The sequence below is a fragment of the Sebastes umbrosus genome, chromosome 12 (genome assembly GCF_015220745.1).
Source record: "Sebastes umbrosus isolate fSebUmb1 chromosome 12, fSebUmb1.pri, whole genome shotgun sequence".
Taxonomy (NCBI): Eukaryota; Metazoa; Chordata; class Actinopteri; order Perciformes; family Sebastidae; genus Sebastes; species Sebastes umbrosus.
In genome coordinates this window covers 26,859,055-26,886,278 of record NC_051280.1, presented here as the reverse complement: position 1 = coordinate 26,886,278, position 27,224 = coordinate 26,859,055, and the positions used below count along the sequence as shown (strand labels likewise).

The following is a 27,224-nucleotide window of genomic DNA, read 5'->3' as shown; positions in this document are numbered from 1 at the left end:
TGTTCTATTTCAGAAGCAAAGAGGGGACAGGAAAGTACTCTATTACTGCAGTATTTTACTGGACACACCAGAGCAGAGAGCTAGTCCCTGTGTAAGATATGCAGCTGCACTGGCTAAAATAGTGGAGAAAGTGGGTCATATCGTCATGCACCACCCACTCCAAATTCTCACTTCCCATAGTACTGTAGCCTACGTTACATCAGCGTGTTTCACTCTCACTCCATTGCGACAAACCAAGATCTTACAGATATTATCAAACCACATGTTTCCTTTGTACACGAAGGCTGTAACATGGCAGACAATATGGTTGAAGGGGGGGGAGAAAAAACATTTATGTGCTGAAAAATCCGAACCTTTTGTGAAATTGAGACCAGGACTCGACGCTTTACCGCTAACCAATCCTGATCTTAGCCTTTTCACTGACGGCTGCTGTTTCAGGCACCCTACAGAGGGACTTAAAGCTGAATATGCTGTTGTATCCTGTACTGACGACGGTGCAAATCCTGTAACCATGTCATCTGCCCCACTTGAGGGCAAACAATCAGCTCAAGCTGCTGAGCTAACTGCCATGATATGTGCTCTTAGATTGGCCGAGGGTAAAACTGTCAATATTTTTACAGATTCAGCTTATGTATGTAACGCAATACACAGGGATATGTCAGGTTGGGTCCAGGCAGGATTCAAAACAAGCGGAAATAAATCTATGGCTCATGAAGGACTCATGAAAGACTTATTGGCTGCTGTCCACCTTCCGGAGAAGGTGGCTGTGGTAAAGGTAAAAGGACACTCACAGGGTAGTGATCCAGAGAGCATTGGGAATAACGCTGCCGATGAAGCAGCAAAGGCTGCTGCAGGGTATGTCGCTGAATGCATAATGTTATTAGCTGAAAACATAGGAAGTTTTATAGATGATGTACAAAAAGCTCAGGAGGACGCTCCCGAGCATGAAAAAAAATCCTGGGAAGACGCAGGTGCCTCTGATTGTTTCACTGGCTTATGGCAGAAGAATGGGAAAAACTGTCATGCCCGAGGGATGGATCCCGTCAATGTTGAAACAGACTCATGGTTTATGCCACGCAGGAGTAGCAATAATGATGTTCGCATTGGATGCATGGTGGTTCCCTCAAAAGAGGAAAGTTGTGGTGGATTTTGTACAACAGTGTGCTGTTTGTCAGGCGTGTAACATAAGACCCACGGACAAGCCTCCAGTGGGCACATATCTGAAACCACAGGGTCCGGGGGAACAAGTGATTATGGATTTCACTGACATGGGTGTCCGGGCTGTGGGGAAAAGGTTTCTCTTGGTAATTGTGGATGCCTTTTCCAGGTGGATTGAGGCCTATCCCACTGGAAAAGAGGACGCGAAATCAGTCATAAAATGCCTGGTTAACGATTATATACCAAAACATGGTTTTCCAAAACTAATCAGATCCGATAATGGTTCTCATTTCAAAAACAAAGACCTAAGGACGGTGGAAACGGTCTTAGGTCTTCAACATAAGTTTGGCTCAGTGTACCACCCAGAATCGCAAGGCAAAGTTGAACGGGCTAATCGGACTATAAAGGGTAAAACTATCACTTTCAGATTTTAAATCTCGATGTCGCCAGACGGGCAAGTCGACTGTATTTTCTTTTTCTATTTTGGTAATAACGTTGGTGATGATTCATCTTATGTTATACATTCTATATCTGTATGCTTAAAAAGAGCTGTATGAGACACAAATCTGGGAAAGAAGGTTATAGTAACTGCCATAGAGAAAAGGCGTCCTGATCAACTACCTGCCTATCAAATGAATATGTGTTCACCAACAGAAGCACAGGGGTTACTCAACATAGAGTTCCATGATCATGACTCAGAGGACGAGGTGGTAGATGATAACTCTGTGTAAAAAACTGTAACACTGTATATAGTATAATAATGATGAATGCCTCATGAGAATATATTTCTAGGACAGAAGTGAACTTGGACAAGTTCAAAAGAGGAATTGTTGGAAATATATCATGATAAAACTGTTGTTGTGTAACAAACTTAATTATGTTGTGAGTTTAGCGAGTTTGGTGTTAAATACTAGGCTTAGACTGTCTACAGATAATTGACTGATGTAAGACGGGGCAAGAATGATCACATGGATTATCTCGTGATGGAATGTTGAGTGGGCCTGTAAAAGGAATAGCTACAAGGATGAAAGGGCCTTGGGGGTAAAAGCGGATGGGGGAAGGGACAGGATGACCATGCAAATAATGTTGTGTATTGGGTCTGCAGAAAGCCTGACCCCTTCCCCAGGGTTCGCCTGCTAATGTGTATAAAGGTAAACGTATAGCAGAGCTCGGGGTTCATTCTCTGCGAACTGAAAACCGTGTTGCATGGTATCAGGGACACATTGATGAATCCAGAACTTCTGTAATAACTCTGTGCAACTTTGATGAGTATATCTTCGGAATAAATTGATACTGATTATGCTTTAAACTTACTTGTATTTGTTTATGATTTACTCTGAGCTTGCAGCTGCTTAGAAGATAAACCAACACGCATGAAGGTGACGACTCCCTGAGGGGAATTCCTTCACATCCTCCCTGTCCTCGCAAACACTTCACACACAACAAATCCAACAATCAGGTTATTGTAGGTCATTGTAAGCACTTTTGTACATAATAAATCCAACATGTATTAGGATGACGGAAGAGGTCTAAACAGCGGAAATCGGAAACATCTGCAAATAAAATGGAAACTATCTGCAAGGAGGTAAATGGTAAAATGTGTTTTTTTGTGAACCAAACAGCTGCTAAGAGCTTGATTCAAGCAGAACAGTACAACAGTCTATTTTAAAGAGAGTTGACAGCAACCTGAACTATTTGAAATGCTACTGCGATAGCACCACCTCCTGGTCCGTTGACATAACTATACAAGTAAAGTCAAATTTAAGCATCCCAAGATCTTGACTGTTACAGTAAACACATCTACAGATATGTTTATTTTGATATTTTTTGCCGATCTCGTGAACGTGATATCTCAGGAACGCCTGGTGGGAATTTCTTCAAATTTTTACACATTCTTGGACTCGAGGTTGATTAGATTTTGGTGGTCAAAGGTCAAGTCACTGTGACCTCACGTCCGCTGTTAAGAAGGTTTGCAGTTCACTTGGAGTTCAGGCACAGCAGCCCCTTCATTTCATTGGACAGCATGTGAACGAGCATGTCAGGAGCCAATCAGCTACTTGGAGCGGTTAAGTGGTACATTGGCTCGTTCAGTTTTTGTAGTCTGGTCTGCTAGTTCACTGCAGTGACTTCGATGCACATGTGTGGGATGAATGTTGTCTTGCTGGCTGTGTAAGAGGTTATGTGCATCAATTAAGATGTAAGTATGCTTTATATGTGTGCCTTCAATGTACATGTAAGATTAGTGAGTGTTTTATTGTGTGTATTTTGATATATTTCGGGTTCAACCCCCCAGAACCCTATCCCTAGTCCCGTAAACCGCAACACACATCAGACATCACAATGGTTTTAAGACAAAAATTCAGATTTTTATTTTCAGAAATAAATGTATTTATTGTAATATAAATAAACATATTCTTTCTTTCTTTTTTCTTTGTTCATTTGTTAACCTTAATTCAGAAAATGAGGAAGGCACTGGTATTTTTATTTTTTTTTAATCATTTTTAATTATTTATTTATTCATTTATATTTTTGAGGGCGACCAGGGCCCCCCAGAAGGTGGCACCCTAGGCGCCCGCCTTTATGGCCTTTGCCTCAAGCCAGCCCTGATTCATATGCTAATTATGACAATTTCACACATATAGGATAAAAATGATGAAGTGATGACATTTTGGTCAGACAATGATGTAAACTGGAACTTTACTGGTTGGCGGAGGCATACAACAACGAGGTGGTAATTCTAGTGTTTTGGCGGAGGACAGCGGTTGGGAGTGGAGCGACGATGAGCTGGACGAAGAGAGCGAGGAGGGTTTAACTGCTGTGACAGCTCTGCGGGAGAGACTCTGCATGCCTGTGTCTTCAAACAGTTTAGTTTATAAACTCACTATACTGTGTTTCTTACTGCACACAGCATCCTTGGTGCCAGCAGATGGTGATGTTGGGTGGTCAGTCTGAACATTTCTTAGTTTAGCTGGAGTGTGCTTTTGTTTAAGCCTCCTGCCATTGTACCTGTGTAAATTACACAACAGGTATAATGAGGAAGCACTTGTTGACCCAATGAGCAAATCTGATAATGATTTATCAAACGCACAGAGAGCTGCAGAAGTCATTGGGTTTGTTAATTTTTGATATTTTGGTTTCTTTTGAGCACGGAGTAATGTGATCTCAATGCAAACCAAACTGTCTTCTCTTATATAAAAAATTATCCAACACACCTTCAGTGTTTGACTTCTTCATGAACAATCTATCAATTCTGCTTTAGGACTTAATCAAAAAGAAAGTGCTAGCAGAAAGGTTTGATAAGTCCACATATTGTAAAAGCACTTTCTATGAGAGATAAGAAAAGTTATGGTAGACTGTCTGCAAAGAATCATCATTCATTGTGCATGTGATTATATTATTAGCTGTGCAGAAAATATCAGACTATACTGAGTTAAGACACCCTAACATTCAAAAAAACTGTTTGGGAATTTTGCAAGATTGCTAAAATGTTTGTAATACGACCATTATGAAAAAAAGTTGTTCATCAATGAATGCTGAGGTCAATTTAACTGTGGGCTTCTGGCCAAAGCAAACATATGGTACATAAGCATTTCACTGTGCATAATACTTGTATAGTTGTGTATGTGACGAATAAACTTTAAACTAGAAACATATGTTATGAAGATATTACAAGGTACCCAAGTGACATAATCATAACACCACCTCTTTATGTAATTAAATATCCACTGTAATGGCAATTTTCATATCTGCAGTTGACATTCCAACACCCCGAGGAGTAGGCCAAAGTTTAACACTGTTCCTTTAGATAATCTCGGGGCCTCACATGTTCAACCTTGTCACCATAAGCATTAAAACAGTGACCCAACGGTTTTATCTTCTGTGACTATAAACAACAGAGGGCTAAAGTATGTGTTGTCTTGTGATGCTCCGTTGTCTGTTCTGTGCTGACGTAATGATACACTTTCTATTTTTCTCTTCTTTATGTATGTATAAATCCTGACTACTCTTTGTGTTCGGGGCTCACTTGCCACAGTCCACTCAGGTGGCTGTGCTCGTGAGTCCATCTGCAGAAGCTTTTCTTATTAATATATGCTTTTTTATTACATTTACTTGAAAGACAAGTTGTTACCTTGGTTTGTGTCTTGAAACCACAGAAACTGCCACCACAGCACTTAAATGATGTCTCGTCATTCCTGAAACACAGTTCAGGGTTTAAACATTAATGGCCATCGTTTAAAGTTCATCCTACGGCAGCATATCTAACTGAAAGTCATCCCTCTGAACATGGCTGATTTTGGAGAGATTCTCAGGAATATAGGAGAGTTTGGATTATTTCAGAAGATCACTCTTTTTGCTCTTTCCTTCCCAAATGTCATTTTTGCTTTTCTCTTATCCAGTGTATTTTTCATTCAGTCCGATCCAGAGCGACACTGTAAGACAGACTGGATCCTTCAGACTGACTCTAACCTGACCACAGAGGAGCAGCTGAACCTGACTCTGCCCCGGGAGGAGGATGGGACCTTCAGCAGGTGTCGGATGTTTGTCCCTGTGGACTGGGACATTGGTGCCATCAGGGAGTACGGACTCAATGACACCACAGGGTGCCAGAATGGATGGGTGTACTTCAACACGCTGTATGAAGCCACCATAGTCACTGATGTAAGTCATAGACCTGTCTCATGGTCATTTATAATATACAAATATTAAATTATCCGTAATTAACCATTTTGTTTCATATTTCTACAGTTTGATCTAGTTTGTGACCGGGCTAATTTGTTGGAAATGGCACGAGCCATGTTGATGGCTGGCATTCTTCTTGGTTGTCTCTTATTTGGACCTTTTGCTGAATCGTAAGTGTAGCCTACTTGAAAGTGTTCTTGATGCTGTATCATCAATGAAAATCCATCACATAAAGAAAGAGATGGTTATGCTGACTGAAGGAATTTTATCTGTTACAGGTTTGGTCGTAAACGAGCAACTCAGATTCCAGTCATTTTGATGCTCATATTTACTGTAACAACTGGATTATGTCCCAACTTCTATTTATATTTGGCATCCCAGTTCATGGTGGGAATTGGCTATGGAGGTTTTCGAGTGAACTGCGTCATATTAGGTAGTGTACTCCATTATCTTACATTTGAAGACGGTTTCTTTAGCCAGTTTCTGAAGCTACCTTTCATCTTAAAGATAATGGTCATCATCCATATACTGTACTGTATACTGCTGTAACATCACTGTAATTCTTGTGACAGTAGCTAAAGCATTTTAGCCAGCAAGTTTTTGTCAGTTTTGAGGCTCCATAATTCTTGGCAGGGGTAGAGGTGTCAGCGTAATGAATTCAAGTTTGACTGCCATTGATTTACTGTTTCTAGTCACTGAGTGGATCGGGACGGCCAAAAGATCATTGGGTACATGCGTGACTCAGCTATTTACTGCAGTTGGACAGTGCATCCTCGCTGGTGTGATCTACTTCATCAGAGACTGGAGACTGGCTCAACCAATCGCAGCAGCTATTCTTGCAGTTGTTGCTATTTACATATGGTGTGTGCATTAACTATTTTACTGTTGTTTTTAAAGTAAATTACAGATTACTGATAAATCACTGTCACAAAGGCTCCACACTTTACTGGACTCTGTGGGTAATACTCTCCTCCTATCACAAGCACGCATTCGCCCACTAAACATTTGCATAAGCGCAGCCTGGCAATCAGGTCTGGCCTATCCGAATATGTATGGAGTAGGCTGGATCCCGTGTCCTGTGCAGTTGGGTCTATTCTCTCTTTTTTTTGCAGCATTTGATGGATAGAAGGCAAGGCAAGGCAAGGCAAGGCAGCTTTATTTGTATAGCACATTTCAACAACAGGGCAATTCAAAGTGCTTTACAGAAACATTCAAGAACATTGCGACAAAATGCAAAAGAACATTAAGAAATAATTAAAACAGTTATAAAAACATAAAAACATTAAAACATTAAAAATTAGAAAATAAAAACAAGCTAAAAATAAAAGCTAGGATAGAAACTAAAATTGCATAAAACTCAAAAGAGTAGAAGTTATAGTGCAGTGTCAGAATAAAAGGCACCCGCAAACAGGAAAGTTTTAAGCTTTGTTTTAAAAGAAGTGAGAGTTGGAGCGGTCCTGCAGGTTTCTGGGAGCTTGTTTCAAATATTTGGTGCATAAAAACTGAATGCTGCTTCTGCATGTTTAGTTCTGACTCTGGGGACACTAAGCAGACCTGATCCAGATGACCTGAGAGGTCTGGATGGTTCATAACACAGCAGAAGATCAGAAATGTATTTTGGCCCTAAACCATTTAGTGCTTTGTAAACCAGCAGCAGCTGCTGAGACATCAGTTCTCTAATTCTTCTTATATTCTTCAGGTGATAGAAGGCTGTCTTTGTAATTGTCTTAATATGGCTGTTAAAGCTCAGGTCTGAGTCCATGACTACACCAAGGTTTCTGGCTTGGTCTGAGCTTTTTAACATCACAGATTGTAGGTGAGCACTAACCTTTAATCTTTCTTTTTTGGCTCCAAAAACTACGACCTCAGTTTTGTCTTTGTTCAGCTGAAGAAAATTCTGGCACATCCAATTATTGACTTGTTCAATGCACTCACTCAGTGCTTGTATTGGACTGTAGTCTCCTGGTGATAGAGTTATGTAAATTTGTGTGTCGTCTGCATAGTTATGGTAATTTATTTTGTTGTTCTCAAAAATCTGACCCAGTGGGAGCATGTAGATGTTAAACAAAAGAGGCCCCAAGATGGAGCCTTGGGGAACTCCGCATGTGATTTTGTTCAGCTCAGATTTACAATTACCTATAGACACAAAGAAGTCCCTGTCTTTTAGGTAGGATTTAAACCAGCTGAGTGCTATGCCAGAAATACCCACCCAGTTTTCCAGTCGGTCTAGTAATATATTATGGTCAACCGTGTCGAATGCAGCACTGAGATCCAGTAAAACTAAAACCGTAGTTCTACCACTGTCTGTGTTCAATCGGATGTCATTGAAGACCTTAACAAGAGCAGTCTCAGTGCTGTGGTTTCGTCGAAAACCTGACTGGAAGACATCAAAAGAGTTGTTTAGTGCCAGAAAGCTATTTAATTTTTGAAAAACTGTTTTTTCAATTATTTTAGACAAGAATGGAAGATTTGATATCGGTCTGTAATTATTTACTACTGATGAGTCCAGATTGTTCTTTTTGAGGAGTGGTTTGATGACAGCAGTTTTCAGGGCCTGTGGGAAGACTCCTGAAACAAGAGATGCATTAACAATCTGTAAAAGCTCTGAGACCATACAATCTGATACTTTTTTTAAGGCCTGTTGGCAGAATGTCAAGGCAGCATGAGGAGGATTTTAGATGTTGTATGATTTCCTCCAGGTATGTCTGATTTATTGGATAAAACTGTGTCATGGTATTTGCGCCAGGTTTAAGTGGACGCAGGGGAAACAAACATCCTGTACCTGCTATGGAGGAAGTGACTGCTTGTCTGATTTTGTGAATTTTTTCTGTAAAAAAGGAAGCAAATTCATTGCAGGCCCTGGAGGATAAAAGTTCAGAGGCTACTGACACAGGAGGGTTTGTTAGCCTGTCGACAGTAGCAAATAGGGCACGTGCATTGTTATTGTTTTTGGTGATGATGTCAGAGAAGAAGGACCGCCTTGCATTTTTCAGTTCTGAATTATAAATGCAAAGTCTCTCTTTATAGATGTCATAATGAACTTGTAGATTTGTTTTCCGCCACTGGCGTTCAGCTTTTCGACACTCTCTTTTTTCATTTCTTACCAACATGGTATTTCTCCATGGAGATTTTTTCTTACCAGAGACAATCTTCACCGTGGTGGGTGCAATGGTATCAATAACATTTGTCATTTTAGAATTGAAATTATCTACAAGCTCATTGACAGAGGTCCAGGGGAGGGTGGGTGTGGAAGAGAAAGCCTGAACAAATTGATCACTGGTATTTTCAGTGATATACCTTTTTGTGATTACCTCTGTCTTATCATTTCTGTGCACAGGAAGAGTACTCTCAAAGAATACACAGGAATGATCAGACAGAGCAACATCCATCACTACAACCTTGGAAATGTTCAGGCCCTTTGATATGATTAAGTCCAAAGTGTGTCCCCTATTGTGTGTGGGCTCTGTCACATGCTGACTCATTCCATAGTTATCAAGAACCTGACACAGTTCTTTGGCCCCTCTGTCCTGTTGGTTGTCAACATGGATGTTAAAATCACCAACAATGACTACACAGTCAAAGTCAACACAAATTACAGACAGCAGTTCAGTAAAATCATCAAAAAAGTTTGCACAGTATTTAGGTGGCCTGTAGATATTGAGAAACAAAGCTCGAGAAGAGGAGTTCAGCTGAAGAGCGACATATTCAAAAGAAGCAAAATGTCCATAAGATATCTGTTTGCATTGGAGAGAATCATTAAACAGTATGGCAACTCCACCTCCTTTCTTATGCATTCTAGCTTCGCTCATAAAACTAAAGTTGGGAGGAGTTGACTCGATAAGAACAGCTGCACTGTTATTTTGGTCTAACCAAGTTTCAGTTAAAAACATAAAATCAAGCTTGTGCTCAATAATAAAATCATTGATTAAAAAACTTTTTCCTGCCAAAGACCTGACATTTAACAGGGCTAGCTTTAATGTGCTAGAAGCATTATTATTATTTTTTGGGACATGGTTTGGCTGGCAAGGAATCAATGCTAAATTTGATAAATTAGCACAATCAGTAAAAATCTTCCTGTTTCTTTGCAGATTCACCATTCTTTTTCTACTACTTATTAGAACTGAGATAGAAGAAGCTCTCATCACACAGGGCCCCAGCTTATCCTGGAAACAGTCACGTGTATCATTAGCCTTAAAGCCTGGACCCAGCACATATCAATCTGTGCTTGCAACATTTTGTAAAGGAACATCCTTATCAGGCTGCGGAGACAGAGGCTGATTCCATTGTGGAGGGGATGGAGGTGGTGGGTGTCGTGTTTGTGGAGATGGTGCCAAAGTTGTTCGAGGTCGACCTCGTGGGGGGATCATGGGAGAGAAAATGGGTGTAGGGCGGGGAGTAAGTTTAGTTCCAGCATTGACCAGCTCCTTCATGTGGTCAGTGAACTCCAAGAGGGGGGAGGAGGGAGAAAGGGTGATAAGTGAGGATGAGGACGCCTCCTCTTGTCTCTGCTGTATCCCAGGGCTGGCTGGTGGTGGGGGGTGAAATGATTCTCCTTGAGGTCCCCTGGCACATTGTGTTGTGTCTTCGTCCAGTGGTGATTCCTCTTGTCTCGCGTCCTTGGCAGAGGGAACAGATGAATGACGCAGGAAGTAGAATAGGTTGGAGTTGAACAATTTTACTCCTGACTTGTTTAGGCAGAGTCCATCTGCCTTGAAGAGATGTCTGCGGTCCCAAAAAAAGTTAAAATTGTCAATAAAATGCACTGAGTGGGATTTACATGCTGTTGAAAGCCATGTGTTCAGTCCCAGCAATCTGCTGAATCTCTCGACTCCTCTTCTGATCGGCGGCAGGGGTCCACTGATAAACACCTGAGCATTCACAGAGCTGACCGTGTTTAGCAGACCAGTAAAGTCCCGTTTCGGCACTTCAGACTGTTGTTTCACAACATCATTCGACCCAATGTGCAATACCACATTTTTCACATTTGGGTGTGCAGTCACAATATCCAGGATTCTTTCTGCCAGATCAGAGACCATATCTTTGGGAAAACAGAGTACTTTGATGTCTTTACTCCACATGCTTTTCACATCTTTAACAGCAGCATCACCCACAATCAGAGTTTGAGTTTGAGGCCCAGTTGTTAGCTTTCCCTGTAGCCTTTTACCTTCAGAGTTGCTTTTGGTTCTTACCCTGCTGTGTGAAGAGTTGAGATTATCCAGGGCATCAGATCGAGATCCAGGGTCCTGCAACAGTGGAGCAAATCTGTTCTCCAGTTGCAAACTTCTTTGTTGGGGAGGTTTGTTACTCATCCTTCCTTTCACAGTTGTCCACGGTTGGACCTTACTTTGTACAGGGGTTGATGAGGCACTATGCTCGGATGCTAATGCAGGCCAGCCGGTCGCATCATATATCTGAGGGTGCTGGGTTCTGCCTGTAAGTTTTCCTCCCATTTCCCAGGGACATGATTTACGCTTTGGCTTTGCACCAAGAGCGTTCCAGGGAGGACTACTAGACGATTTATTGCCCTCTTGATTCTTGGTGGTCTTGTTGGTGCTAATTAGCTTTCTATTAGCCTGTTCCAGTTCACTGTTTTGAATCAGTGGTAGAGTGGTTTCATTCCCACATAGTCCATTCACCTCCGCATTCACTTCGAGCCGGATAATCTTTGTTTCCAGCACTGCTATCTTCTGTAGAAGTTTGTAGTAGTCATCCGTGGAGAAGGGAGGCATCTTGCTACTGATTAGCTTTAGCCAAGCACCTCGCTCCCGTTCACTATAGTACAGGCTTGTGCTGCTGATAGGCCACGCTCACAAAGTAAAACAGTTTTTAAAATAGTGGTAGCCTTCAGTTTCTTTCATAAATTAAACTCCCAGTGATTTGTAAGTATCCAGGACCCGTTTTCCAAAAATTTAGTAGCGAAAGATAAGCATAGCAATGATAAAAAGAAAGCAAAGCGAAGAGCAACTCAGCGAAGCGTCTGCACAGGAGGAAGAGCAGGAAGCAGGATAGAAGGCTGTCTCCTGCAACTGTTAAAGTGTATGAATTTCGTCCTGCCATGAGGGTTTTGGCGACAGACCGGTCATTGGTCACCCTCTTATGAAGCAGTCCTTGCAGTGGGCCAGGAGATGCGTGCCTCCTCCCTGCAGTAGGAACTGCCATTGGTGCTCAAGGCCTTGGTGAAGGGTCCCTTTGAGCCCTTGGAGCGCTCCTCTCCGGAGGCGTTGTCATTCAAGACAGCTTTGCTGCTTGCATTGAGCTCAGCAAAGAGAGTGTGTGAATTAACCGCCCTGTTAGTTCACCCCAGTTGCTTGCTCCTTTGTGGTGACCGCAGTGGGGCTACCTTCAGACCAAAGACCTGCCCTCTTTTTGACCCCAGCAGGGCTAGGCCATAACTAAACTACTTCTCCTCTGTGGCGGCATAGATTATAAAGAAGCTGGGCTGCTGTGACTAACCTCTAGCCGGTTGGGATCAGTGTGGTTGTGTCAATGATATGTTGCGGCAGGTCTTGCATTCATCACTGTTTCCATAGAGTCCAGTAGAGGGCGGAGCCTACAAGTTTAAGATATTGTAACCCTAGTTCTATAAGCACAGGCGGAGCCCTCTACCAAGGGGGCCCTGCCGCTCCTCTGCCACTTGCTGAGGAGGGAATAGGATGGCACGTATTCGGGTAGGCACATCCTGATTGGCAGGATATGCTTATGCAGTGGGCGAATGCATGCTCATGATTGGAGGAAAGTATTACCCAAAGAGTCCAGAAGAGGGCTCCGCCTGTGTTTATAGAACTAGGGTTAAAATATCGTAACCTTCATTTCTGACAGGTTTATTCCAGAGTCAGCCAGGTGGTTGTTGGACAGAGGAAGGACAGAAGAGGCTAAACAGCTGATTACCAAAGTGGCAGCCATCAACAAACGCACTGTTCCAGAGTCTCTGCTGGAATCTCTGCTGGTACTGATCCTTCACAAAAAAAATTTTTTTTTTTGCCATTGTATCAACACTTAAATTGAATATTACATATACCGGTAATAGCAAACACATGATGTGTATTTATGGTGAAAATACTATTATATATGAACATGTCTACAATATAATGAACAGTCTCTGAACTGTGCCAGAGAGGTCTTGACTCAACTTTTGAGGCAAACGTTGTATTGGATTATCATGGTTTGGAAACATTACAATCAATTCGACTGTACTGGATTGCAGTGTGTCGCCTCTCTGACACAGTGTGAACAAAGACTGAATACTTTTTGCAAGGCTGTTGGATGACATGATTTTCTAACATAAGCAAATGTTAGCATGATATTATGTCCGCCCCCTGTGCATTACAGATTGTTGAGAAAAAAACGGAGAAAAGGGGAGGCATAATAGTTCTCATGCAATCATCTGTGCTAAGAAAGTATTTCTTTACCATAATATTGGCATGGTAAGTTACGTTTTATGATACACATAACAACTCTGAGCCTATAAATTATGCATTGAGATGCTTAAGTAATAATACATTTTGCAATTCATATTTCAAATGGTTTAATACTTGTTCTGTTTTTCAGGTTCTCACTGAATGTTGCCTTCTACAGCCTTTCATTCAATGTGGGAAAGTTTGGCTTGGACGTCTTCCTGACGCAGTTTATGTTTGGTCTGACTGAACTACCAGCTCATATACTTTGCATCTGGCTGTTAGAAGCAGTGGGGAGAAAAGTGTCACTGATGTCAACTCTTCTGATTGGGGGCTTCATGTGCATCTTAATCCTAGCTGTTCCTAAAGGTAAAGCACTTCAGATGGTGTTTCTCTGGTTTCTGTCTGTTTTTAGATACAACAGCAGCTAGTGGCTAGGGAGGTAACGGTTGTTAGTCAGTGCACCTCTTTGGTGCACACAGGTGAAATATCTCTGGATGGGTTGCCATAAAATTTAGTAGGCTATACAGATATTCATGGTTCCCAGATGGTTTACCCTGATGATATTAGTGTTTTTTTCCTCTAGCTCAACCAGCAAGTTGGCATTTTCAACCTCATAGGGTCGCTAGCATGGTTGTTTGTTCTACAGTAATTTTTCATTTATCCGACACTGTGTTATTCTCCTCTAGGTAATGCTGTTGCTGTTACCACGTTAGCAACCTCAGGACGTTTTTTCTCAATCTGGGCAGGATCCGTATGCAATGTGTATGTACAGGAACTGTTCCCAACATCTTTTCGGTAAGCCGTCCCCATCTCCATCTGAGTTTCTCCATCTCACTGTTCTCACTGTGTTCATAAGAGTGATATATACAATAACATAGTAATATAGCACTTGCCTCTGATTCGTTGTGACACCAATATGTTTACTGTTGGCTTGTCTGCTAACAAAGGGAGAGCTGTGTCCGTATGCTCGGCACAAAGTCAAACATGTTTCCGGTGGGTGTTGGCCTTTGCCAGGGTTGTCCCTTGTCACCGATCCACAAATTATTTCATATTACACAAACATATGATAAAATAACAGAAATTATAGCATTACTAGTAATTAGTAAACATTACTAATTATCATTTCATTGTTTGTTAATAGTAAAATAACTATTTACTAAGTTTAATTAATTATCAATTCACCATTTATAAAATATGGTTATTATAAAGTGTTACCGAAAAGAAGGTTGCTAACACCATGATGGAATACTTTAAAGTATGTGCACGTCTGAGCTCTGTAAGTTTCTGTTTCAGACAAACAGCGTCTGGTTTGGGCTCCATTGCAAGCAGAGCTGGTGGTTTGACGTCCCCGTTGCTCAACATGTTGGCCGTGTACCACTGGTCCATACCCACCATCATTTTCAGCAGCCTTACACTGATCAGTGGAGCTCTTAGCTTCGTGCTTCCTGAGACCAGGAGAAAAGACCTTCCTGATTCGACCGATGAGGCCGAGGGCAACAGGTAAAGCTGCAAGCCGGCGGCGTCTCCCGATAACATCTTCATGAAGACTCTGTACAGTCATACACTTGTCCTTGTTAGTGTGCAGTATAACAACTGCATGTGTGAATTACTGTAGATAAGTCTGTTTGTAAATCTATAGAAACACTTTGACTTAATCCAGTTCTTAGTATAAAGACAAGACAGCTTTTATTATAGGTTTTAAGGGGGAAAATGATAAATAGTGCAAACATTTTGTAGGAATTTAAATTTTACTTTAGGGAGGACTGTCAAACAACTCATTTTCTTTCTGTAGTTTTTTTTTTTTTTTTAAAAGATTCAAATGAAATACAGAAAAGGTAGCATGTAACAGAACGCCCCACATTGGGACACCAATCCAACCGAACTAACATACTCTTCTGTGTATTCCTTTCTCCCACAGAAACAAGACAAGCCTGAAGAACCAAAGGGAATCAAACAAGCCTGCACAAAGGGAATCTAGTTCATATTTACTCTGCTAGCAGCAGAGACTCAGGATGGTAAATGTTTATTATACCCCTGCGACAACATAATCGGGGGTATATAGTGCTCCGCGTGCCCGTCCGTCCGTCCTTCCATCCATCCTTCTGTCCGTCTTTCCGGCCGTCCGTCCATTCGAGTGTCACACTTTTGTTTCCGGAGTATAACTCGAAAACTATTTAACTTAGGAACTTCTAATTTGGTATGATGGTTGACAGTGTGGTCTAGTTGTGTCTTTTGGGGGTTAGAAGTCCAGGATGCCCAACATTTTTGACATTTTGGCCAAAAAAATAGATTTTTTTCGACTTCAATTTGGTTACCGGAGTAGAACTCAAAAACTATTTTGCTTAGGAACTTCAAATTTGGTATGATGGTTGACGGTGTGGTCTAGTTGTGCCTTTTGGGGGTTAAAAGTCCAGGGTGCCTATTTGTTAATTAGTTCATGCCCATTTATTCCATTAGTTCCAAAAGGGCAAAACCTTTGGCCCTACTTTAGTGGGGGTCAAGCAGTGAGCGGGGGTATGTGAGCCATGCTTTCTTTTGCCTTGTTGGTCAGCTGGTCTGTCAGTCCACATTGGCCCATTGTCATGCAATACTGGCCACATTGCTGACGATATTCATGTTTTGGTGCCTCCCCTGAGCATTCCTCGAGCCACCAAATTTCCACCTGTACGCAAGACAAATCAAATTCTAATTAGAAGATTGGCATGAAACTTACGGAGTACTTTCATGCTTTCCATTTTGGACACTCCATTGGTTTTCTTGTTGTGCCACCCTCAGGCCAAATGTCAGCACACAAGATATCTCAGATCTCAAGATCTCACTTGAGATGTCAAAAATCTCAAATCGTAAGCGCTGATAGCTCTTGATGTTACTGACAACATTCATGCTCACAAGGTAACAAACCCTTTAAAGTAAAATTACTGTTTTTTTAAACGTACTTTAAAATAGTACAAGTACAAAAAATGTAATCCGTTACTTCCTCCCCTGACTTTGCATACATGATATTATGATGCTTTAACTACTGATACTATTGTCAACAACAGTTGTCTGAACTGAACTTTAAGAGCATGTGTTTTGTGCCACAGATTTTATCTTTTCTTCACATGTAGGCTATAACCAATAATAACAGACTATATGATAGCCTGTAACTACAGAGAGGTGTAATAGCCTTCAAAGATCAATCTCTTCAAGCACCAATAAAATGTAGATAGATAGATAGATAGATAGATAGATAGATAGATATACTTTATTGTCATTGTCATTGAAAACAACGAAAAACAGTTTAGCAGCTCTTTGCAGTGAAAAACAAACATTTGGAAATACAGCTGGCTTTTTTACAGAGCCGACCAGTGTATAGGTCACTGAGGGGGGGTAATGTAGGCTGATACTGTTGTTAGCAAGGTGTCATTTCAGGTCAATCATTTTTTTTTTTTGCAACACACATAGCTGTTGTTAAAAGCCTTGTAACTCAATCTATGATGACTTTTATAATTGTTGCTTCAATAAAAAATATTTCATGGTGCTGGTTGAAAACTTTCAGAAACACATGGCTCTGTTTTTTCAACAATTGTCAAGGTCAAGATGTGTTTTAGGCTCATAAAAAAATCAACATCTTCTGAAAACGAGGGTAACATTTTCAAATCAGGGGTTAATGCTTTTTATTTTGCCAGATATGTTGCACACAACACATCGCAGATTTCATTTATAAGCATCTTAATTTGGATATCTAGGATGTCTGCATGTTACAATTAATACACATTTGTGATGGCAATGATTTCAGAGAAACATCTCCACCGCAAATGAGTCATCTTTTAAAGTAGACATCTCATAAATTTGCTAGCAATTAGTCAAAGATGTGACGGCAACAGTCTGGAGTTTAGTTCAGGTTAAAACAAAAAGACACATGATGAGTAACATCACAATGCCTTCAGAGAATAATAAATCTCTAGTGTACACCAGGTGTTCACAGTTGAATGAAATAATAAGTCATCGGTTTGCATATGTAGTTCAATTTGGTTAAACATCAATGGATATTATTATAAGCTGTGCTGCAGCCCTTTCCAACCAACACAAAGTGAGATAACTGACATCAACATGGCAGACTTTGGAGAGATCCTGAGGAACATTGGAGAATTTGGATTATTCCAGCAGGTCACTCTGATTGCGGTTTGCTTTCCAAATTTTGTTGAGTCTTTTATCTTTGCAAGCTTTCTATTTGTCCAGTCCGATCCAGAGCGACACTGTAAGACAGACTGGATCCTTCAGACCGACTCTAACCTGACCACAGAGGAGCAGCTGAACCTGACTCTGCCCCGGGAGGAGGACGGGACCTTCAGCAGGTGTCGGATGTTTGTCCCTGTGGACTGGGAAATTAATGCCATCAGGGAGTACGGACTCAATGAGACCACAGGGTGCCAAAATGGATGGGAGTACTACAACCTGATGTATGATGCCACCATAATCACTGATGTAAGTAATGAGTGTAGAAACTGGAGAAAATACCTTCATGAAATCCTTCATTCAGTAAATAATTGTTTTGTTTGTTCTTTCTTTACAGTTTGATCTCGTTTGTGACAAAGCTATCTTGGTGCAGGTGATGCAAGCAGTGTTCATGGCCGGTGTTATTGTTGGCTCTGTCGTATTTGGACCTTTTGCTGATTCGTAAGTGTATTTTATGTAGTAAAATATTGTGTTTTTGATCTACGCCGTGAAGATAAAGAAATAATCTATAACGTCACACACAGCTCTAATGAATAAATATTGTGGAAGCAAATAGTATATGAATTTTAACAGCCACTGAATACTTAACATTTAAATTTAAACACCACTGAATTCATAGCATTGAAATAATTTGTTGCCAACAGTAACTAAATACTAGCAGGGTATCTGCATGTCTTGAAAAGTCATTGCATTTAGTTTCTTCACAAAAAGGTCTTAGATGGTATAAAAAGTCTTATAGTTTTTCTTATCAACTTTTTTTATTGTTTAATATGGTAACAAACAACCCCCACCCCTGGCGGCACCCCAATCAACATTAAAAGTCTTAAATTTAATTAACAAAAGTCTTAAATATTGCGTCTTGTCTGCCATAGGACGTAATGTTAGTTATAAATTGTTTTTTGAATGTGATTGCAGGCTGTCGGGAAACGATAAACACCTATAAACTACAGTTTCCGTCAGCACCATCAGACCTGTAGCAAACACTTTAACTGCAGCTCGCGGCAGTAGCAAGGGAGCTTGATTTTATTTGTCAATTTTTTAAGACTTAAATGCTTTTCAACTGATTTTCATGTATTTCTTGCTGCTTATCCAGATCCAATTAATTTAATGAATTGTATCATTAGGAATAATTGTTAGAAAATATTGAAAAATGTGCCATATAATGATATAATAAGAAATAATTCTATGCCATATTCCGACTGGCTTTCCATCATACTTTGGCCGGTATGATCGTAAAACGGGTATTAAACTGCGCTTATGTGGCATTTAAAAATGGTAAATGGACTTGCTTTTATAAAGCGCTTTTCTAGTCTTCCGACCACTCAAAGCACTTTACACTACATGTCAGTATTCACCCATTCACACACACATTCATACACTGATGGCAGAGGCTACTAAGGTGCCAACTTTGCCCATCAGGATCTAATCTAAATACTCATTCACACACCGATGGCTATGCCTGCCGGAGCAATTTGGGGTTAAGTCTTGCTCAAGGACAAATCAACATGTGACCTGGAGCAGCCGGGGATCGAACCACCGACCTTCCGATTGGTGGACACATTGTGGCTCTACACTCTGAGCCACAGCCGCCTCATAAAAAAACTCATAAAAAGTCTTAAATTTAACTTAGTGAACCATGCAGAAACCCCAACTAAACACGTAATGATCTAAACTAAATGTATTTCTTTTAAATCAATAACTATAACTATTGTGGGGACCTGCACTTGTAGTCCCAGGTCAGGTGGGAGGTGAGTATCTCCGATGTAGCTGTGAAGGTGTACAAAGATCTTTTGGCTGTGCGAGTCCATTTTTTGTCTCCACAATGTGATGAATACCAAGTACATGAACACAAATACACACAAACAAACCTAAAAATATAGACCTTATATACCAGGAGTTGTTAAGGCTGTTGTGTTGAATTAATTTAGTGCATATAAAGCTGCGGCCAATTCTAGTGTTCATTCATATTCCCCATGTGTTCATATTAAATCCCTATTGTTCACTAAATAAACCTTCCATTTAGTAGATTAAATTACGTGCTTATTAATTAGAGCACATGGTTATAGCTATTTCTGTCTTTTTCTTCATTAGCACCATTAACTGTTTTATTTCTCTGTGTTGATCATAACAGAAGCTGGTCTTTTTTTCTATACCATATCATTTTGTTCATCTCTTTCTGTTGCAGGTTTGGTCGCAAACGAGCAACTCAAATTACACTAGTTATATTGTTAACATTTACTGTAACAACAGCACTATGCCCCAATGTCTACTTATACTTAGCATCCCAGTTCATGGTGGGAGTTGGAAACGGAGGCTATCGAATCAACTCTGTTATACTGGATATGTATTGTATACAGGTAAAATTATGTATTATGTGTGGCATCAATTTTTTATCAGAAACTTCAGGTTATCCAAATCAAACTAACATGGGACTACAGACAATACACATAATAAAGACATTGGCATAACAACAAATTGATAGCAATGATATTATTGTTTGAAGTTTTTGCAAATATTGATGATACAAAGTGATCGACAGGTTTATATATGTATAGCAAAAGATATGATAACAGACCACCAATTGGTTAGTTAATGTTAAAAATGTGTATATCATTATAGCATAATTCCAATCATTCTTATGGCATATGTTTGTTGAAAAATAAAACAATCCAAGCAAAAAACTGGTAACTTAAAAATATTAAATTGTATATTTCCCTGATTGCAGCCACTGAGTGGATCGGACCGTCCAAAAGATCATGGGGATCATGTGCGGCTACGCTATTTGGAGCAGTTGGATATTGCACCCTCGCTGGTGTGATCTACGCCATCCGGCACTGGAGAGTGGTTCAACTAATCACAGCAGCTCCAGTTGCAGTGACTGCTCTCTACATATGGTGTGCATTAACCATTTTTCCATTGTTTCATTTGGAATTTATAGACTATTTGAACGGTCACTGTCACGGTTGTTTCTATCAGGTTTATTCCAGAGTCAGCCAGATGGTTGTTAAGCAGAGGAAGAACAGAAGAGGCTAAACAACTGATTGTGAAGGCTGCGGCCATCAACAAACGCACTGTTCCAGACTCTCTGTTGGTAAAGGTACTGAAACTTAAAGCTGCCACATATAACATGTGAAGCATCAGTTTTTCTACCAGATTGGTATGACACATGTATAATAACTGAAAACAAATGATATTGCTTGTTAATCAACCAAGCGGGAACATGATTAGATGCTGTCACTCGACAGACACTCAGACAATGTCCTTGGTTTCACCGTCCAGGGCCTCATGTGTAAAGTTTACCGAAAGAGTGCAGCCATTTTCAAAATGGCAGTACAACATGCAGCATTTCTGTGACATAAATATGACAAGAACAAGGCAAAATTGAGCATCACATACCCCAGCTCACTGCATGACCCCTACTAAAGTAGGGCCAAAGGTTTTGCACTTTTGGAACTAATGGAATTAATGGGCATTAACTAATTAACTAATGGGCACCCTGGACTTCTAACCACCAAAGGCACAACTAAACCACACTGTCAACCATCATACCAAATTTGAAGTTCCTAAGTTAAATACTTTCCGAGTTCTACTCCGGAAACGAAATTGAAGTTGGAAAAATCCCAGTTTTTGGCCAAATTTAAAAAATGTTGGGCACCCTGGACTTCTAAACCACAAAAGGCACAACTAGACCACACTGTCAACCATCATACCAAATTAGAAGTTCCTAATGTGAAATAGTTTCCAAGTAGTACTCCGGAAACTAAGGACACACAGCGCGCTATATACCCCCGACTACATTGTCGCGGGGGTATAATAACAGTAACTTTGTTAAAAATCATTTAACGATATAACTTTAATAGTTAAAATCACCAACGTTGGGTTCTTCATCTAATGAACATGTGGTCCTTTCCGCAAAAGACTCCACTCTGTTCTTTTTCCATGTTCAGTTGAGTTACTGACTGATCGCCAGACCAGTGATGATTTTACATGCTATCTACGAGTGTTACTACATCGTTTTTATACCCCGGCGACAACGTAGTCGTAGTCGGGGGGGATTTAGCGCTTGTTGAGCCTGGAAATCTCAAGCCTTGGGCCTGGAACGGCTGAGACCCCAGTTCAATGTTCTTCAATGTTCAATTTTAAAGGTGTCAGAAAGTCAACACAGGTTACTCAAATGAATCTCTTAATGCTGTACAAGTATGGTGCAAGAAGCAGAGTTTTATTGTGTTTCAAATCCGCAGACAAAAACACAACCAAACCTGAGCCGTTCCGGACGCAACTGTTCGCGGGCTCCACATCACAACCCTATATACTAAATCAAAGAACTTATCCCACCTCTCCTGCCATATATCTTCGTATCCTCCATTTGTACTGGTCTCTGTCAAAATATCCACTAATCAACATATACTATACATATGCTCTAGGAGCCTCCCCGACATCCATTATGTCAGAGACAGATTCCCTGTTTTGGGCCCTTTCAGTGGCAACCTTGTCCACGCAGCTGCGAGGTGATTTGGAGTTCATTTGCATTACATCACTTAGAGCTGTGAGTTACAGCATTGGGGGTCTAATAAAAATACAGTAGCACTGTGATTGTATGCTGTTTCAGTAATGAACACAGGGTTATAGGATTAATACTTTTATCATTGTTTATCACATTTTATATAGTTAAAAAGGGATTACTTCTACACGCTACGCGTGTCCATCCTTCAGTGTGTTCGTGTGTCACACTTTTGTTGCCGGAGCAGAACTCGGAAACTATTTAACTTAGGAACTTCAAATTTGGTATGATGGTTGACGGCGTGGTTAGTTGTATCTTTTGGGGGTTAGAAGTCCAGGGTGCCCCCAAAATCTTTGAAATTCTGGCCAAAAAATTAGATTTTTTCGACTGCAATTGCGTTTCCGGAGTAGAACTCGAAAACTATTTCACTTATTTTTTTCTGAATCTCTGCTGAGCGACAGAGAAACCAATCATAATTGTGAATTCCGCCTCCAGAGGTTGATTGACAAGCAAGTGTCTTCCTGAAATAAATAAAAGAGGCCTTTGCAGGAGAATAAAACTCAGCCATAAATTAGATACTCATGATTCATGAAATAATGTAGAATAGAGTTGGAATGAGTTTTAAAATAATTGATAACTGGATACTGATTTATTTGGATATATATATATATTTCATTGCTTATTAATTTATTTCATTGGCTGCTTATTATTAAAATTTAGTTTCTATTTCTTAATTTGATATTGATTTATTTAATTTATTTTTAATATATTCAATCACTTTTTTATTCATTTCATTGTCTTTTAATGTGTATTTTATTAATATAACTATAGTGATACAATTATATGTAATCGTATCACTATATTATGTATAACATAGTCATACTAATAATTATAGTCATACTAGTCTTCGATAGTCATACTGTTTTCCGTATGACAAATGATTTATACCGAAATACCTATTGCTATTAGTTTGAGGTTGCATCTTAAGTTGGCCAGAGTTTCAAGTATGAATTACCTCATATTGAAAAGTATACATCCTGTATGTGTGTAGTTGACACATTTTCAATGTTACAATAAATCATATTTCTGCCACAGATTTCAATCAAAGATGCGGTGAAGAAAGGAGGTATAAACATTATTTTCAGATCGCCTCTGCTGACCAGATATTTCTTCATCGTAGCATTGGGATGGTAAGTTCTAAAACATCTTTACTAAGTACTTAATAACAGTGAGATGGATAATATATTAAACATTAAAATGATTACAGTTCTGTATTACTACTGAACATTACATATATTATAACCTTTAGTCATTTTATAGTAGCAGACATTCATCATGTTCACATAGCAAAGGTGGTTATCGGATGGTAATTTACTGTAAATAAATTACCACAAATCTGGAACAATGAAGCAACTGTTCAGAAAACATTGTACATGTGTCGTGAATCTTAAATATAATGCAGGACATCTTCTGTTTTTTAAGGTTTTCATTGAACATCGCCTTCCTCGCCTTGTATTTGAATATGGAAACCTTCGGCTTGGACATCTTCTTGACTCAGTTCATATTTGGCTTTAGTGAAATACCATCTATTTTCCTCGCCATATGGCTGTTGGAGGTTTTGGGGAGAAGAATATTATTCATATCAACACTTCTGATAGGAGGTCTCTCTTGCATATTGATCCTAGCTGTTCCTCAAGGTAAACCATTTGGTTTGCAAAATGACGATTTCATGCTTACGTCCTGTTTGTCAAGTTTAATAGATTCTTTTTTTTTTGTATGTTTTTTAGGATATTCCATCGCTGTGACATCTTTAGCTGTCATAGCTCGTTTTTTCCTGATCTGGGCTGGTTCTATATGCATCGTCTTTTTGCAGGAGTTGTTTCCAACATCTGTTAGGTTCGTGTTCACAGTTTATTTTCAGCCTCCTGTCTTTTTGTGCACACTTTCCAAACCAGGGTGAAGCAGCATTAAAAAAAATACAGTAAATTACTTGGTAACACTTTATAAAAAACATCATTTATAAATGGTAAATTGACATTTAATTAAACCTTAGTTATTTTACTGTCACCAAACAATGAAATGATAATAAATCATAATGACTAATTATGAGTAGTGTTATAATTTATGTTATTTTATCAGTAGTTTGTGTAATATGTAATATGTAATATGATATATTTACTTTATAAATGAGATATTGTATCATAGCTGACAATTACATTCTGATTACATTATTAAAGAATTTATTGTTTCACACATTATAAATATTATATACTATATTAAGTATTTGTTAATGACTACCAAATGATTTGTAAACCTTTAAGAAATGGTTTGTAAAACATCTATAAATAAGATGGATGGACCAAGTATTAACTATCTAAATAATGTTTATAGATGCTTCACAAAGTATTTATTAACCATCTAACAAGGTATTATAATCATCAGTTGCAACTTTATAATAGCCATCCAAATAATGTTTATAAATGTTTTACAAAAAATTTCATAAAAGGCTTACAAATCGTTTCATAATCATTAACAAATACTTAATATAGCATATAAAATGTTATGTGTGCAACAATAAACTGTTTACATAAATTATAGCATTACTAATAATTATAATATAATATAATTATAATTTCAGGGTTTGTTAACAGTAAAATAACTATTTTCTAAATTTTAATTAACTATCAATTTACCATTTATAAATGATGGTTATTATAAAGAGTTACCAATGACTTTATTAACCTGTCTTGACAAATTAGACAATAAGTACTGAAAGGTTAAAACATTAAAAGTATATTTTGTATGTTTTTTCCAGTGTGTGTTTAAACCAACTCAGAGTTGCCAAATGTGCTATTTGACCAATTTGTGGAAGTGTTATAACTGTTGTATAACCCCCCCCCTCCCCTCCCCCCTTTCAGGCAAACAGCCACAGCTTTCGGAGCTATGGCAGCGAGAGCAGGTGGAGCACTGGCTCCACTGCTCAACATGTTGGCCGTGTACCACTGGTCCATACCCACCACAGTCTTCAGCAGCCTTATACTGATCAGTGGAGCTCTCGGCTCCCTGCTTCCTGAGACCAGGAACAAAAAGCTTCCCGAGTCAGCGGATGAGGCCGAGAACTATAGGTGACTGTCGCAAATATGTTCCATCATTATTATCATTAGACAAGTTGATATCTCTTATTTCCCTCATTTCATTGGGGATAACTCATAGTTGTGCGTCTGTTTCTGTCTTGTGTTTTTCAGAAATGTTACCTCCACGAGAACAGAAGGTCTCAACCAAGAATCAACCAAGTTCTAGACATGTGTCTGATGGTTTATTCTTTATAACAGTAATGCATTGGCACGACACACCTGTGTGTCGTGCCAAAAAGTTACTTTGACCCCAGTTACTTCCAACCCTGACTGTGCAAACATGATTATTTGCACAATACTGAGGGTACTATGATCAACACCAGTTGTCCTTAACTGAACTATACGTTACGAACATGTGTTTTATGCCACAGACTTTATCTTTTCTTCACATGTAGGCTATAATCAGTAGCAACAGACTATATGGTAGCCTGTAACTACAGAGAACTACAAAAATCTCCAAAGGTCAATCTACTCAAGCACCAATCAAATATAGGTTGATACTGTTGTTAGCAAGATGACATTTATCAGGTCATATCAAACTTTCAAAACACACGGCTCTATGAAAACCTTTTTACCTTTTTTAACTATATTGAGAAAATACAAAATAACGGTCAAGATGTTTTTTTAGGCTCATAAGAATTCAACATCTTTGGAAAATGAGGGCAAAGTTTTCAGATCACAGGTTAATGCTTGTATTGTTGCACCCAACACATCAAAGATTTAATTCATAAGCATCAGAATTTGGATATCTAGGATGTCTCCATGTTACAGTTTCTACACATTAGTGATGGCAATTATTTCAGAGACTTTGAGTCGTCTTTTAAAGTAGACATTTCATAAAATTGCTAGCAATGAGTCAAACATGTGGAGGTAACAGTCTGGAGTTTAATTCAGGTGAAAACAAAAAGACACATGATGAGTAACATATTCATCACAATGCCTTTAGTGAATAATAAAGCTCTAGTGCACGTCAGGTCTTCACCATTTGTAAGTATATTGTAAATTGTACACAATTGTTTGTTTTTTTCAAAAAGTACATTAAACAAATTTACCTTTGAAAAGTATTATTATTTCCAAGTTCTTTGTTATACACTATTAGTATGCTTTATCAAATTGTACTTTAATGTCACTTCATTAGAAGTGCATTTAAGTATATTTATAAAATTTCACTTTAATGTAAATTAATTTTAAGCTGTATTACAGCGTACTTTTAAAAAGTAAATACTAAAAATACTAAATTGCAAATACTTAGTAGTAATTTAGTTTAGTTGTAAAATTCATTATGCTACAAGTGTATTATAGTATACTTACATGAGTATAACTTATAAGTTAACTTCAAATACATGTAGGCTACTTAATCTCAAATACTTATAGTAGTATTTTAGTATATGTATAATAAGTGTACTTTATTTGCATGCTTGGATATCATATTATTAGTACACTTCTAGAATGTTTACTTTAATTAAGGTGCACTTAAATATAACTAGTATGCTTTAAAAAAAAAAAAATAGACCATATCATATCTATTATTACCTTCATGTGTCTGTGATCTGTTTTTAATCTTTGTTTGGTTATTGATGTCCAATAAGTTGGACTTGTTTGACTGTGCTCGTGGCATATTTGAATAATTATTGTTGACTAGCTCCAACGACGAGCTCCCAGATAAGAAGAAGAAGTTTCAATAAAGGGTGAGAGAGTCCAGACGAGAAGGATACTCGGAACAAATGGAGATAAGGTGTGGGAAACTCAGAGAGGGTTAATAGATTTCTGAACAGAATTTTTTTTTTTATATATTTTCCTTTATTTATTTATTTATTATTTTTTTATTTTTTTATTACAGACTAATGTAAACAAATACCTGCTCTGCACACTCTTGTCAGGTAGATTAGTGGTATGCACCTAAAAGTTGGTATGAAATCTGCCAAAAAAAGGTTCCCACATCCAATCACTGTGCTTGTCAATGCGGTTATGGCTAGAAAGGATCTGTCTAATGTAAATATGACGTCACGTTCTCGTTGTAAAATCTGAGCAGTTTACTACAACTTCCGTGTCAGTCACGTGATGCCATTGTGCCCAAAAAGACTTTTCCCCATAGACTTACATTGGGAAAGAGACGTCTGTAACTCAGCGGCTAAT

At 39.0% G+C, this 27,224-nt stretch overlaps 2 protein-coding genes across 2 annotated transcripts; both read left to right on the top strand.

The window, feature by feature from the left end:
• The first annotated feature begins 5,205 nt into the window (after window positions 1-5,205).
• LOC119498130 (solute carrier family 22 member 13-like) lies at window positions 5,206-16,434 on the top strand. The gene is made up of 10 exons (XM_037786669.1): window positions 5,206-5,817; window positions 5,905-6,008; window positions 6,117-6,271; window positions 6,531-6,699; window positions 12,658-12,784; window positions 13,168-13,262; window positions 13,387-13,601; window positions 13,922-14,030; window positions 14,529-14,735; window positions 15,154-16,434. Exons 1-10 carry the CDS (start codon window positions 5,443-5,445, stop codon window positions 15,230-15,232), a joined length of 1,635 nt encoding a protein of 544 aa, XP_037642597.1. The 5' UTR covers window positions 5,206-5,442; the 3' UTR covers window positions 15,233-16,434.
• A 553-nt stretch (window positions 16,435-16,987) lies between these two features.
• LOC119498133 (solute carrier family 22 member 13-like) lies at window positions 16,988-26,149 on the top strand. Its single transcript, XM_037786671.1, has 10 exons — window positions 16,988-17,702; window positions 17,791-17,894; window positions 19,639-19,793; window positions 20,179-20,347; window positions 20,430-20,544; window positions 23,050-23,144; window positions 23,437-23,651; window positions 23,742-23,850; window positions 24,873-25,079; window positions 25,200-26,149. Exons 1-10 carry the CDS (start codon window positions 17,328-17,330, stop codon window positions 25,252-25,254), a joined length of 1,599 nt encoding a protein of 532 aa, XP_037642599.1. The 5' UTR covers window positions 16,988-17,327; the 3' UTR covers window positions 25,255-26,149.
• The last annotated feature ends 1,075 nt before the right edge of the window (window positions 26,150-27,224 follow it).

What these genes read in the sequence shown, in the direction of transcription:
- LOC119498130 (XM_037786669.1), top strand. Translation starts at nt 5,443, where the DNA reads ATGGCTGATTTTGGAGAGATTCTCAGGAATATAGGAGAGTTTGGATTA. An exon ending in CTCTGCTGGAATCTCTGCTG is followed by an intron (nt 12,785 to 13,167) that starts GTACTGATCCTT and finishes TGTGCATTACAG; the next exon opens with ATTGTTGAGAAAAAAACGGA. An exon ending in AATCCTAGCTGTTCCTAAAG is followed by an intron (nt 13,602 to 13,921) that starts GTAAAGCACTTC and finishes ATTCTCCTCTAG; the next exon opens with GTAATGCTGTTGCTGTTACC.
- LOC119498133 (XM_037786671.1), top strand. Translation starts at nt 17,328, where the DNA reads ATGGCAGACTTTGGAGAGATCCTGAGGAACATTGGAGAATTTGGATTA. An exon ending in GTGACTGCTCTCTACATATG is followed by an intron (nt 20,348 to 20,429) that starts GTGTGCATTAAC and finishes TGTTTCTATCAG; the next exon opens with GTTTATTCCAGAGTCAGCCA. An exon ending in TTCATCGTAGCATTGGGATG is followed by an intron (nt 23,145 to 23,436) that starts GTAAGTTCTAAA and finishes CTGTTTTTTAAG; the next exon opens with GTTTTCATTGAACATCGCCT.